The following is a 14,503-nucleotide window of genomic DNA, read 5'->3' as shown; positions in this document are numbered from 1 at the left end:
TGGTAATCGTGGTCCTTTGTGCCCAGCGTTACAGAAAGGCAAAGCAAGCTGCAGAAATCCATCCTCAGACCTACGTGTGCCGCAAAAGCGCGATGCGGGCGTGGGTTCTTCCTCCTCCTCTTCCTCCTCTCGGCCAGGACAACGCGCCGGGCTCCGGGCTGCGGCAGGGCAGGGGCTCCCGCACGGCCGCAGCCGCTCCCGATGGCCGAGAGCTCTCCCCAGCCCCCTGCGGCGGCCTCAGACATTCCTGTGCTCTGTCAGGCAATGAAAATATCCCCGAGGGGATTAGAGCAGCCCTGGGGGAGAGAGCGGCTCCGAACATCCCCGGCCCACGAAAGGCAGCGACGGCTTTGAGGGGCTCACAGGAGCGGGAGTGAGCCTCAATTACAGCGCTAACGGGGCGGCTTCAGCCGCTGACAAATTAAGACCTCTAAAAATTCGCTGGTACTTTCACATTCTTGTGGGATGCAGCCAGCGTTTGGAAGTGTTCATTAAGGAGGGCAGACTCCTGCTCTGGCACTTCCACTAAGGGAAAAAAAAACCACGAGAACAAGCGAAATTAGAAAGCAAAACATCTCTTCCTATTTCCATCCCCGGCACAGGCACAGTCAGTTACTCTATTCTTCTCCTATTCAACTTCATACAGAGTGCTCAAGGGTTAAAGTGCTTTTAAAAAAATTAAGAAAGGAAAACCATTTTTTCTACAATGAGGAACACTTGAGAAAGGCTCCAAGCACCAGGCTAACAAAGAAAGCGGTCCTGAAGAAGGAGGCCCTCACTACAGCATTCACCTCCTTTGCCAAGCAAATATATTTAAATAAAATTATTCAATCCCAGTGTGGCTTCCAGGCTACATTAAGGTAGTAACATTCTCCTTAATTATACTCCTTTTCACATCTTTAAAAATCCTTTCAATGTTTACTTGAAAAGCTAATTGCTGACAGCTAGAAAGCATACACGTGATCCTTAACAATTCTGGGGTGGGGGGAGAGAACTGTCCCCTCCCCAGGACAGCTCCACCCCCTCAGGGAGCCCCGGGGATGGACAGGCAGACACAAAACCTGAGCAAAGGAGGCTCGGGGACACCTCATTGTCCTCTCAAGTCCCTGACAGGGCAGAGAGGGTCCCCAGAGACCCCAGGGGAGGCTGAGGTTGGGTGTCAGGGACAGTCACTGAGGGGCTGTCTGGGAGGTTGGGTACCAGGGACAGTCACTGAGGGGCTGTCTGGGAGGGTGGACACTGGGGACAGTCACTGAGGGGCTGTCTGGGAGGTTGGGTACCAGGGACAGTCACTGAGGGGCTGTCTGGGAGGTTGGGTGTCAGGGACAGTCACTGAGGGGCTGTCTGGGAGGTTGCACACTGGGGACAGTCACTGAGGGGCTGTCTGGGAGGTTGCACACTGGGGACAGTCACTGAGGGGCTGTCTGGGAGGTTGGGTGTCAGGGACAGTCACTGAGGGGCTGTCTGGGAGGTTGGGTGTCAGGGACAGTCACTGAGGGGCTGTCTGGGAGGGTGCACATTGGGGACAGTCACTGAGGGGCTGTCTGGGAGGTTGGGTGTCAGGGACAGTCACTGAGGGGCTGTCTGGGAGGTTGCACACTGGGGACAGTCACTGAGGGGCTGTCTGGGAGGGTGGGTACTGGGGACAGTCACTGAGGGGCTGTCTGCCCTGCACAGGCAGGGCTGCAGTCCCCATCTCAGAGGGATTCAGAGGCTGTGTGGATGTGGCACTTGGGGACATGGCTCAGTGCTGGGGGAAGAGCTGGACTCAACAATCCAAAGGACTTTTCTAACCTAAACAAACCATGGCTGTGTGTACATTATCCATCTCACACACCTTCCCAAAGACACTGTGAGCAAAGGGAAATACAGGATTTTTTCAGGCTTGAAAACAAAAGTCACCAGAAAACAGATCCATACAGAGAACTTCTGATTAAAACTCCAACACTGACTTTAACTACAAGAATTACAGTTTCCTAATTGCTATTTAAGTTTAGCTTGTGGATGGCACAAGATGTCCACATTCCAGAAGTACAGTCTAAGAAAAATCTTTATTTTTGTACTCCAAAAATCATGAAGCAACTTCAGGAATATCTCACAGTGTTACAGTCATGCTCAAAATGATCTCCAAGTTATCAGTGCAGTTTCTCAAGAATTTACAAGCTTGAAGTGACTGTCCTACTGACCAGAGCATTTACATTTTCTGTGCTGAGACCACCAAATTTCTACTTTTAAGCCAAGTACAGATGGCACAGACAGTTCTAATCAGACTTCCATGATAAACATTTCTATTGATCATTTTCTGTAAAGAAAATGTTGAAAGTGCAAAAACATATGTAAAAGAGAGGAATGAAATCAGGTCCACTTCTATCTTTATAGAGATTACCAAATTAGACACAGAGATGACAGAGACAGAGCAATTAAATACATATCACAGAAACGTTTCTAATTTTAACAAAAAGTTGTGAAATCCAACTTAGCAGCAACTTGAAGGCAAACTCAGGGAAGGCACTGCAGGGTTTGCCCGGAGGGGAGGGAGGGAGGAGCTGAGCTAAAAGGAGCAGCAGGCACCTCCCCCAGAACAGTTTATTAAAGCAAGAACCCGGCATCAAAGCACATGATAAATAATTAACGTGCAATGCCTTTGTGATAAGGCACTGAACTTGAGCTTTCTCCTAAGGTAAATGATTTGTAAATGCAAATTTGTCCAGCTGCTCCTTTCCTGCATCAAAAGCCTGCTCAAAGATAGCATTTATGAGCTATTTTTGTCAAATATTTATACTATCTTAATCAGGTTTTGAGTCATGTGTGTGCTCGTTTGTACACAAAAACTCAGGGCAGTTACAGTAACATAAACAGAAGGGTTTGGGGGTTGAAAAGTTGGGGTTTGCCTCCTGGTCTATTCAAGCTCACTCTTTAATTGCCCCACCTCATTCACAGTGAGCAGTAACCCACCTGCAGAGACCATTCCAGCTCCATTCCTCAATCCATCTCTCCCTGCACATGCAGATCACAAGGCTTGGAAACAAGTATTACATTTTTTTATTCTAAAAGCATTTAGGAAATGGCACCTCAAAATGAAATTACATCTGCACAGCCACCACTGAAGGCTGTGTTACAGCCTTGGAAGGGTATAGAAGCAATTACAGCAGGAGCATGGATGTTTCTGATTCCAACTGCTGTAAGTCTGCACAAATGTAACTGTTATTATCATTAAAGGCTGAAGAATGAATTAAATGTGGCTCTGCCTTCACAGTGATACCCAGTTTGGTCAGCATCTAACACCTGCCTATCAATCTCCAGGAAAACTGCCTGAAGAGGAATTTGCCAGGCAATAAAGCAAACAGGGTTCTTGTTAGCTTAGAATTCCAAAGCTCTGCCTAAAAAGCTGTAGCAGCTTCCTGAAAACAGAAATATTCCTGCTCCTTTGCAGAGGATGGGTAATTACCCACACAGCAGCCCAGGATACCCCTGAAAGGAAATGAAGTCCTGTTTCTGAAACCACTTATGAGAAAGTTTGAAGAAAACCAGCAGTAACATCCAGGGCAGTTCCCTGGCTACAAGGTAACAGATTGGCCTGAAAGGTCCTTAAAACTTTGTAACTTACAACCACTACTAGGTTTTGCTGTAGGACGAGAGTCATTCAAATCAATTTTCAGTCTTTGGGTTACTGATATAAAGCATCAACTCAATCTACCATCCCCTCACTACACTGAAAGACTGCACAAGTTACAAGAAATCAGCTGCCAGTAACATGGTAGGTCACTGAATGTGTGGGGATTTGACTTTCAGTTCACTCATTCAATCCAGCTCTGCATCCCAAGGGAATCACAGTCAGGACAGTGAACCCAGCTCTGCACTTGGCAATGGTTCCACGAGGCTCTCAGCACCACCACTGAGGCACAACCCACAAAGACCAGCTATTATTTTATTTTTAAAATGAACACCATCACCTCCACTCATTGTGCTCACACACAACAACCAAGAGGCATTCAGCACAGTTCAGAACGATGAAGTTGCTCACATGACAGAAGCTAAATTACATTTAAGCAATCAATATGCTCCATATATTCATCTGTAATAACAGAAACAAGCACTTGATAACCTTTCAAATCCTTCTGAAGAAACAAGGATGTCTTCAATGGGCTAAACTTGGAGAAAATGCTTAAGATCACATGAGACAAAAGTAAAGGCAAAAATCTACTTCTTACAGGTCCTTATTGTAGTAAATGAGTAAAGGACAGGCTTGGAAATGCTAAAGCCATAAAGTCTGCCCAGGATGACAGTGAAAGCAAAGCTGAAACCCCAAAGCCCAGGCTCAGGCTCTGCTAGAGCCCTGAGCAGTGGTGCCTCCACAGGAAGCTCCAGAGAGAACAACAAACAGCACAAACCAGATTGCACCCAGAGATCAGATCTAGCCCAGATTTCCAGCTCCTGTGAATGCTGCCTTTTTCCATTCAGACTGATTTCCTCAGTGAAATGAAAAGCTGGCAACAACAGCAAAGAAAACAACTGGAAAACATTACTTTAGAAACCAACACTTCAGATTTGGGGCTGTTCATGCTGTTACCATGAGCACACGAGATTCCAACTGAGCTGAAGCAGGGAAAGCCTTTAACCAGCACTACCTAGAATGTGGAATGCAATGGATCCTGCTCTGGGTCCATCTGATGCCTGGTTCTCCTCTTTCCACATTCAGAAGTCAATTTTCCCCTCCAAAAGTCTCAGATGTGAAATACAAAAACCTCTATTCACATGCTGTGGTGTTGCCTTGCAGATTCTGGCCCCTCACTTTAGAGCAGACCTACAATATTTACATCACCTACAAGAAATCCTATATATCTGCACTCACAGACAACACATTGAAAGGGGGAGAACACAAACCCACACTCAGTGGAACTGCCAAGGTTTTCCAGCTGTGCCAACAGGACACTCCATTTTCTGCACTTATGGTTTGTGTGGGTTTTCTTTCATCCACATCTCCAAAAAGTTACATAAAACCACAACACAAGCTGGTTACCAAATCACTGCAGGTATCTCAACCATCTCTTATCTCATACTAGCCAGGTATTTTTCAAAACCTACCATAACTTCAAATAAGGAGATAAGTAAAAAGAATCCATAGCAACAGAAGAACTATAGAACCTAAAATGAAGGCTCTGAAGACCTGAAGTAGGTATGAGCAAACAAGAACATGTGAAGATTTGGATAAATAAGCTATTTTACACTTCAAACAGAAGACAAGCCTTGTCAGATTCCAGAAAAGGAAGCAACTTGGGAAAACGATGAAGGAGGGCTGTCCCACCCAAAATCTGTGGTGCAGTCTCTAAGAGCTCTTAATGCTAATGAAAATAGTGTCCCATAAAATGTATTAAATTTGCTGTTGCAAATGATTAAGAACAGATGCTGTGATTTCAGCTGGAATCCCTGGGACTGTCTGTCCCTTCAGCACAGACAAGGCACAGGGGCTGGCAGAGGCTGGTCTATCTATCAGCCCCATGAGTTCTATCTCTGCATCACCAACACCTCCTTCAGTGAAAAGGGGTAACCAAGACAAATCAAAACACTTTGTCCCTTTCTGTTCTGCAGAACCACCAAGAACACAGCCCAACAGAGCCCAGTGCAGGCAGGGAGCAGTTTTCCACCTCCTCAGCTCCCCACCAGCCTCCCCAGCACTACCCTGAAAAAAACAACCATGCCATCCTGAGCCATTCAAGTGGCTGCCATTCTCCTCACTCCTGGGGGCTGGTTTGGCTGTCAAGAGTGCTCCCATTTCCCTCACAACCATACTGGCACACCCGACAACACTTGCATTTTTCTTATGATTCCAACCAGGTTTCCATAAGTGCTGTCCTTCCAGGATTTCATTATTGATACAGGGATGACAGTGAAAGTCCAGGCCCCAAAAAGCCACAGCACAGCTGTTAAAAATGATGCACTACACAAGACAAGCATCATGAATCGAGGTTCCCTCTGGACTTCTGCAAGTGAGTATATTCAGAGCTGTCAGGCCTCCATCCTTCTCTGAAACCACAACCTGTTGGGCAGTTTTGCATTTTTTTTCCCCTCAAGGCTAAGTATTTTAAGATGAAACATGTAGCTTTATTCCCACTTCAGAACCAGACAAACAAATGAAATTTCAGCGTGGGAAAAGAAGTTACAAACCAAAGCAGTAATTAAAGCTGAACTGAGAATTCGTTACCAATCTGAAAATGAACTTTTATGAAACATTTGTTTTTCAATGAATTTGCTAATAAATAATGCACAGTTTCTGAGAAAGTTTCAGTCTATAGATCTGGAACCTATATGCTGTAACACATAATATTAAAGATGCAAATGGTGACATGAGAGACACAATGTTATTTTGCTCACAGTGCTGTTCATACTCCAATCCCATGCCAATCCCCAGCCCAGCAGAAAGCAGTGGCAGCGTTCCCTGTGCCCATGCCACCCTCTCCCTCCTGCCAGGCAGAAGAGCAGGGATCTCATCCAATTCTCTACATCCTCCACAAACACCCTGGAAAGCCAAGGAGGGGCACAGAACCCCTCCCTGCAGTGGCACTGCCAGCCTGGAACACTGACACTAAACACCAAAATGGGATTAACACTTTACTATGACTTCATCTTGCCTGTGTTTCCTATCTGGCCCAGCACATTTCTGATGGAGGACTCACAAATCAATAACAAAATACCTGGATTTTCTGCAAGGTGAGCACTCACAGCCCACCACTAAAAATTGCAATCCCCACAGCACTGGAGCGTACTACAAACTGCTGAGGTGTCTCACCACAGCAAAAAATGGTTCTGCATGCAGTTTTCCTTTATTTCCAGATTTTTATACTTCCTTCCTTGCCTGTTTTCAAACAGGAACATTTGGCTTTATAAATCACTTTTGGAAATATTTCATCTTCTTGTTAACACCCAGCTTTCCTCTCTGCTATGCACAACAGCCATAATTCCAAGTAATTATTCAGTTCTTTAAAAGACATGTGGGTGTGGCATGTGGGGACATGGTTTAGTGGTGCACTGGGCATTGCTGAGGAAATGACAGGACTCGATCTTGGAGGGCTTCTCCAACCTAAATGATTCTGTGATTCTTCTGTTTGTTTTTTTAAAGCAATGTGACCTCTCTTAAAATTTTGAAGACAAGCTAGACTCCACTTCTCAATTTTGAAAGTCATGACAGGTCTAATGACTTAAATGACTTTTGGCAGGCTGTTCTACTTTTAGAAGGAATATCCAAACACCTCTATTTGTGGCTCTCCCTCCCTCACTACAGTTACATTATAAGGTTTCAATGCACAAACCACAGGGCCGTGTTAAGAGGAGATGTTTGGGCTCATTAAGTACAGAGGGAAGCCAAGAAAGATGAAGCTTATCCAGGGCTTGACTCCATCTCAGTCCAAGTGGAAGCAAGCTGTGGGACAATTACACTGAGAACTAGGGAATGAAAAAAAGCCTGGAAGCTGCCTCCAAGTGCTCAAGTCTGTTAGTGATGGCAGCAACACAAAGGTGCCTCTGCCAAAAGGAAGATGAAAGGAAGAAATGGAACCAACACAATCAGAGCTGGAGCTTTTACTTCCCAGACAATGTAGGGAGCAGTGCTGTGTTATAAATACACAATCTGAAATATAGAAAGATACTGCATCTATTCATAGTGTCACATAAACATGAAGACAAACTGAGATTTACCATGGCTCAAAATACCATCGTAAAGTACACAACAAATAAAGCAAAACTTGCCCAGAAAAGCACTCGTTAACTGGCTGGGAACTCCATGCAGAACATGAAATGAATGGAAGCTGGAGATAAGCACAATGTCTCCTCAGAACCATATCAAGTCTGAGTTAAATATGTCAACAGGCAAGGCTGCACTGGTGCAGCCCTCGGCACAGCCTGCCCGTGCTGCTCACCCCGAGGTCAGCAGCAGCGCTGGACACATGTCACCAGTTAAAAACACATCAAACCAGATAAATTCATCAAAGCATCGCAATAATAACGGCTGACAACTGTGCTGGCTGCTGACACATGCTCTGACCCAATGTCACCAAACCTGACAGCTCCAAGACATCCAAGACAGGCAGCAGGCAAAAACAAAGGTAAAATATATTTGGACTCCAGATATATGAGCTAGAATTAAACCCTCTTGTAAGTTACACAGATTTCTAAGCCAAAAAGAAAGTTAAAAACACAAACAGATGGCAAAGTCCAACAGAGCTGTACTGATGAAGCACTGACACCCCAAAGGATATCAAGTACAGAGGTGCCTGCTAGGAGAGACAAAGGGAAATTTTAAGGGATCAGCAGGCAGAAGTACAAAAACATGGGGGTTTAAAATAATAACAAAACCAAACATAATAAAGACACAGTAAGCTCCACACCCATATACATAACAATTAAAATCTGATCTAACTACAGCAGACAGTAGTGCACAATTTCTTGAGCAGAGAGATGAATTAGTGGGTAATTTAATCACAAAACAGCCTTTCCACTTTTAAAAGATCTCCAAACAAAACTGTATGACTAGAGGATACCAAAAATTATCACCAAACTGCCATGCTTTGATGAGACCCTAAAGAACTGAGTCATCAAAATCCACATCACCACCAACAGTCCATCACACAAGCTAAAACCTCTGCAATGCACTGAGGAAAAGATCAATAGATTAAAATGTACAAATGAAGAAATTCAGGCTAAGCAGACACATCTGAATTTCTGCAGCAGTAACCAGCACCAAGCCAGCTGCACAAACAGCTCCACAGTGAAGAAAATTCACAGCTAACACAAGCAGAACAACACATTTGGAGGGGCAAAAAGCTTTCTCCATTGTACAATTCACTGTTTCTAAATCAACTTAAAATGAAATTTCTGACTGGAAAACTATGAAAGCTAGAATGTCAGAGGAATAGGAAAATAAAACATTTTTAAATGACTGAATGACCACTACATTCCTTCCCAAAAATGCCACGCTCAGTCTTGGTCACATCACAACAGCAAACCCAAAGCTGAACCAAGAAAGTTCAGAGACTGGCAGTGAGAATCAGTGATGCCATTAAAAAATACCTAAGTTTATGTATTTGGAGCCCAGTGAGTTCCCAGATGGGCAGTCCTGTGTGAACAGCACCTTTATGGATTTAGCTCATTTCTTTCCTACTCATACACTCAATCCCAAAACATTCAGAAGCAACAAGTGGAGTGATAAGTTTAGTGTTGATGTAAAAAGAAAAAATTCCTCTAGAGTAATTTATTACTTTTCATTAAAATTAAACCTCTTCTCTTTTTGCACAAATCAAACAGCTTGTGGTAGTTACATACTCCAGGGAATTACCCAAAATCCCAAGAAAGTTTAGCAGTAGAATATTCCAATTCCTTCATTGCCTTTGGTAAGGGCAGCTTTAATGAGGAAAAAAATATGTTTTAACTGATGCAAAAAGGATTTATCATAAATTGATAGTCGGCTTATTTTGTAAAATTAAGATGCTCCTCTGCATGAATACTAAATGGTAAAAACCCTGGAAATTAAAGCACCTAATAGACCACATAAAGCAGACTTTCAGTTTTCCTACACAACCCTGTAACTGTACACATACAAATCAGGCTTATCTATTTATATGGAATTAATCAGGATTACCACTTTCATCTTGGCAATTTCACTGGAGGATGAAATCAATAGCACCCAATCAGTAAAATATGACTGTTTCCACTGCTCTGAGGCATTTGCTCTATTAAGAACTATTCTGCCTTTTTAAAAAATCAATAGCCTGGGGCATTATGTTTCAATATTGGAGAGCCAGAGGTGTGTCTGACTCTGGCAGGACAATCCCAGTGTCTGAGAGCTCTCCCCTCTGAGCCTGGCACACAGAGAGGCAAACACGGGCCTGTGCCTCCACGGCCATTCCCAAAGGCTGCACAGAGGCTTTGCGGCTCTTGGGGCTGAACACCCAATCCACAGCCCTTGGAGGAAGGTGAAAACCCCTCTGGACCCAGCATGGAAGCTGCAATCTGAGCCCACTGAGACCCCTACAAACTGGCTAGGATGAAGTGGAGTTTCCTTTCCACCAAGGGACATCCCAACACCAGCAGGGATTCCTCATGGGAAACCAGCACCAACCAGTTACATCTCCTCACAGGCAATGCAAAGTGCATTTAGACATCCTGCATCCATAAAACCACTGCATGCTTAGAAGAGTTGGCTACAAACACTGGCACACATTTTCCACACCAAATTATCTCCATGAAACTGGTGATGATAATAAAATTCACTTTCAAATGCCCCGTGACGCTCAGGCTGATTTTGCCCAAGTTAAATGTTTTTATAGCTTGAAAGCAAAACTTAAGCAGAACATTGCACTGCTCCTTGTGTAGTTTTCCTAAACTCCCACTTCATTTCCTCTCTCATTTATTATCACTCTCTTTCTCTTGGCCATGCAACAAATTCCAGTTAGGTGCCTACAGAGTCCCCAGCCTTCTGTGACCATCTCTGGCTGAAGGTTAACCTCGTGTAAATCACAAGGGCATTTTATCATCAGGAACAACAAAATACTCTTATTTGTATAAGGAAATATCTACCATAGGTAACTTCCTTACTCACACTGATAAGGTAACACAAGGTAACCAAGCCAAGCTTTTTTTTTATGACACTTTTTGTTTGCTGCTTTTCACCGTGATGAACACTAGGCACAGGTGTGTACACACCTGACAGCTCTGGAACTGAAGTGTTAGTTTATTAGGAAAGCTTCATAAGCCAGTCAAGTAATTCTCTTAGCTGACTAATAAACATGCAGTGCAAAAGCCACATGCAACCTGTCCATATGGAACAGGAATATCAAGCAGGGAGAGCGGTGCTAAACCGACTTGGGACGTAACCGAGACCTGAATATTTCTGCTCTATTTTTAACCTGGGATATAATTAGAAATAATCAAGCAGCACACACACAACAGAAACAAATGACAACCTGCTGTTTCTAGGGACCCAGCAGATCTGTGCTGCCATCCTCAGCTCTCCATCCCCTCCACTGCTCCCCAGGAGGAGCATCCCAGGCAGCAGCACCTGGATGCACTTCCCAGCTTGCTGCTCACAGACCCCCTCAGGTCTGGGCTCCTCCTGCAGCTCCAGGCCCACCAACTGCTAACTCTGCTCCACTGGGACTTCCCAAGGCAGCAGTTTGTCCTCTAAAAACAAAATACATATCAATTCCAAGGACTTCAACAATACCAGGGAGAGACAGAACAAATTTCCTGCTTCTGAATAATCTCATTTGCAATCTTAATGGTGTATACAGGCTATCACAGCTTTCCTATTAAAAATTAGGTGACACCAGCTTCATTTTTATTTCTAATAATGCAATCTGTATAGATCCAAGTTTTTGTGCTTATCTCAACTCAGTTACAAACAGTTATAGGAGGCAGGATTTAGCTTAATTTGATGCTTCTTCCTGATTTGTTTTATTCCCTCAGCTAAGTGAAATGTTGTCCCAATTCTAAAATCAGCAGCTCATCTTGCCTTATCTGCAGAGCAACCAGCTACAATGGAAAACACACTGCTGTTTGCAGACACACAAATAAATGAAGTTATACAGTTTTCCCCTAAAATAATTCAGCTGCACTCTCTTCTTCAGAGAGCCATGATGAGCTATTTATAAACAGGATCAAATGTCCCTCCAACACACATGGCTCCATACAAAGAATACAGGCTTCCAAATCTGCAACTTCTGCTCATTTATGGCACTTTGACCCACACCAAAATGCCAGCATGGTTTTTTATTTTTGCATCAAAACCCCCTGATCTGGACATACAAGCAGCACTTCAGCCTTGGCAAGGAGAGCTGTGGGTCCCACAGGCAAAGCTCCACCTGGACCTACAAAGCTGCTGTTCCTCTGCCTCTCCAGCCCTCAGCATCAGCCTGAGGAGGCTCCTCAGCATCCTGGAGAGATCAGGCTTCACCCAGAGCATGGAACAGAGGCCAGCACTGCCCCCTCACATCTGAACTCCAACAGGAGAACTCATGCCATGGAACAGCTGCACCCAAGTCCCTCTCCTGTGAGCACCTGCCCATGTAAAAGCACGTGGAACATCCTGGATTAAAGAAAAACTACTGGCAATTAGATGGGAATTAAAATGAACTTCATCCACTACACATGCTCTTTACTGAGACAAAGAGCTAAGAGAGCCTTTCTCCCTTTCCTCTCAGTAACTGGCGCAAACACCCTCAGGCAGGGAAAGCCCAGCTCCTGGAGCTCCCCAGGGACCCCACAGGACACATCCATGGAGAGGAGGAGCTCACCTGAACTTCCAAGATTTCCACACTGATACTCCTAAATTCCTGCTCCAATGAAGGTTTTATTCTACATCATCCCCCCTCTGCAGACTCAATTCACATGTTTGGCTCCAACAGACAGAACTTCACCTAGTAATTTGATTTCCTCAAACCATAAAAGATTATTTTAAACTAGCAAAGAGCTACTAACACATCCATAAGACCACTGAGCTGTCAGGAGAGCAGGAATATCAGAAAATAATCACTACGTGGCAAGATTTCTCACATAACAAAGTAACTTATCTGTTACACATGTTCTGCAGATTGAGTTAAACTGTAATATTTTTCAAAAGAAAAAAAAAATCTACTTCAGACCTGGAATCTGCAAAGTTTGTACCGTGTAAGAGGATAAATAAAAATATTCCCATCAACAAGAGTTAGCTCACATGGTTCCATCAGTGGTGCCTAAGATGAGAACCACCGTGGAAGATCCTGCCTGATGTGATTTGAAACAGAACAATCACACCATTCAATGTCACAATTTAACCATTCTTACTTTCCCAAATTGCTAAAAAACACGAATTTGACCAGCAGTTTTTTCCATATTCCACTTGCACAAAGCTCTCTCTTAAAATACCAGGATTCAATCAACCTACAGGGGGTATTTTTTTTTTTAATCCCAGCACTCAGCATTCGAGACCAGATTTCCTTTCAAGCATCCTACTAGCTTATTGCTGGCAAGAAGGAAATAAAGAAGTTACTTTTTAAAGCCAGCATTTGGCATAACGAGCAGATAACATCGCTGCAAAGCTAAGGAGGCTTCTGTGGTATTAATGGTCTCATGCAAGGGCTTTTGAGAGAGCCTTCTCCTGCCTCACCTGGCTGAGATTACGTTTTCCGTAGCCTATAAAGAACCAGGATTCAATCATGGACCATTAAAGACAACAATGGTAAAAGGTGTGAGAACTACCGCGGCTGAAACGCTGCCAGACCGCTCATTTCTGGGCTACTGCGGCAGTTCCCAGGCAAGTTCCTCTCTCTCCACAGGTTGCCGGTACCGAGTCCGTGCCGCTTCCAGGAGCCCTCCCGAGCCGGGACAGAGCCCGCCCGTGCCCGGCTCCCCTCAGGGGTAAATGGCAAGGCTGATTCCCCTCAGGTGTGCCCTTCTCCCCTCACCGGTGAGCGGCAAGCCTAATCCCCCTCAGGTGTGCCCTTCTCCCCTCACCGGTGAGGTGCAAGCCTGATCCCCCTCAGGTGTGCCCTTCTCCCCTCACCGGTGAGGTGCAAGGCTGATCCCCCTCAGGTGTGCCTGGCTCCCCTCCCCGGTACCAGCGAGCCGGGAGCACAGGTGGGTGAAGCGTTCAATCCCCCGCAGACGGGGCTCCAGATGTCCCTTGTTCGCGGGGAGGCACCGCCGCCGCTCCCCGAGGCTCGCAGTGGCCCCTGCTGGTGCCCGCACGGGGGGAGCGGAGCGGGCTCAGCCCCTCGGCACCGCTCGCCCTGCCGGGGCCGCCCCGGGCCCCGCCGCCCCCCGGACCCCTCCGCGCCCCCTCACAGCTCCGCGCCCGCCGCCGCCGGGGTCTCGCCGCGCTCTTACCCGTCAGGAGGCTCCGGGAGCCGCTCCGCGCCGCGGCGACGGTCGGCGCGGACTGCGCGAAGAGAAGGGCGATGCACAAGGAGCCGAGGAGCCGCCGGGCTCTCCGCGCCGCCATCGCTCCACTCCCCGCGCCCGGCAGCCGGGCTGCACCCAGCGCCAGCCCCTCCCCCGGGGGGGCTCCTCCTGCCTTCCTTCCCTACCGGGCGGGTTGCGCGGAGGCGGCGGAGGGAGAGCGGCGGGCGGGCGGGCGGAGCGGCCGCGCTCCCTCCCTCACTCCATCGCGGGCCGGGCTCCGCCGCTCGCTCGCTCCGTCCCTCCCTCACACGGACCCCGCGGGGCGCGCGCCGCCTCCCGCCCGCCCCCGCCTCGCGCATGCGCGCGCTCCTCCCCTCCCGCCCCCGACCCCCGCGCCAGGTGTGCGCGCGCCCGCCCCCCGCGCGCGCCACCGCGCCTGCGCGTGCGCGCGCGGGGAGGGGCGGGGCCGCCGCCCTCTCCTGAGGGGCGACGCTGTGCCCCCCACCCCCCCTTCCCCTCCGGCGTTCGGTGCCTAAAGTTCGTGGGGTTTAAGGCAATAAATCCATGTTTTCCCCTCTCCTGAACCAGCCCAGCATGAGTGCGAGACCTGCGCGTTTTCCACACGTAAAAACAT

General features: G+C 46.7%; 1 protein-coding gene across 10 annotated transcripts in view; it reads right to left on the bottom strand.

Annotated features, from left to right (window-relative positions):
* NEO1 (neogenin 1) overlaps positions 1 to 14,178 on the bottom strand; it is a 183,220-nt gene extending 169,042 nt beyond the window's left edge. For 8 of the 10 annotated variants that reach the window (XM_064722704.1, XM_064722711.1, XM_064722714.1 and 5 more), the window contains exon 1: positions 13,855 to 14,178. In XM_064722704.1, coding sequence (XP_064578774.1) covers positions 13,855 to 13,969 — 115 coding nt within the window. In that variant the 5' untranslated portion in view covers positions 13,970 to 14,178. The remainder of the gene's footprint in view (positions 1 to 13,854) is intronic. The other 2 variants (XM_064722713.1, XM_064722708.1) reach the window with 1 other exon arrangement.
* Between the last annotated feature and the right edge of the window lie 325 nt (positions 14,179 to 14,503).

Source organism: Zonotrichia leucophrys, chromosome 10 (assembly GCF_028769735.1).
Source record: "Zonotrichia leucophrys gambelii isolate GWCS_2022_RI chromosome 10, RI_Zleu_2.0, whole genome shotgun sequence".
NCBI classification, from domain to species: domain Eukaryota; kingdom Metazoa; phylum Chordata; class Aves; order Passeriformes; family Passerellidae; genus Zonotrichia; species Zonotrichia leucophrys.
This window is presented reverse-complemented; position numbering and strand designations above follow the sequence as displayed.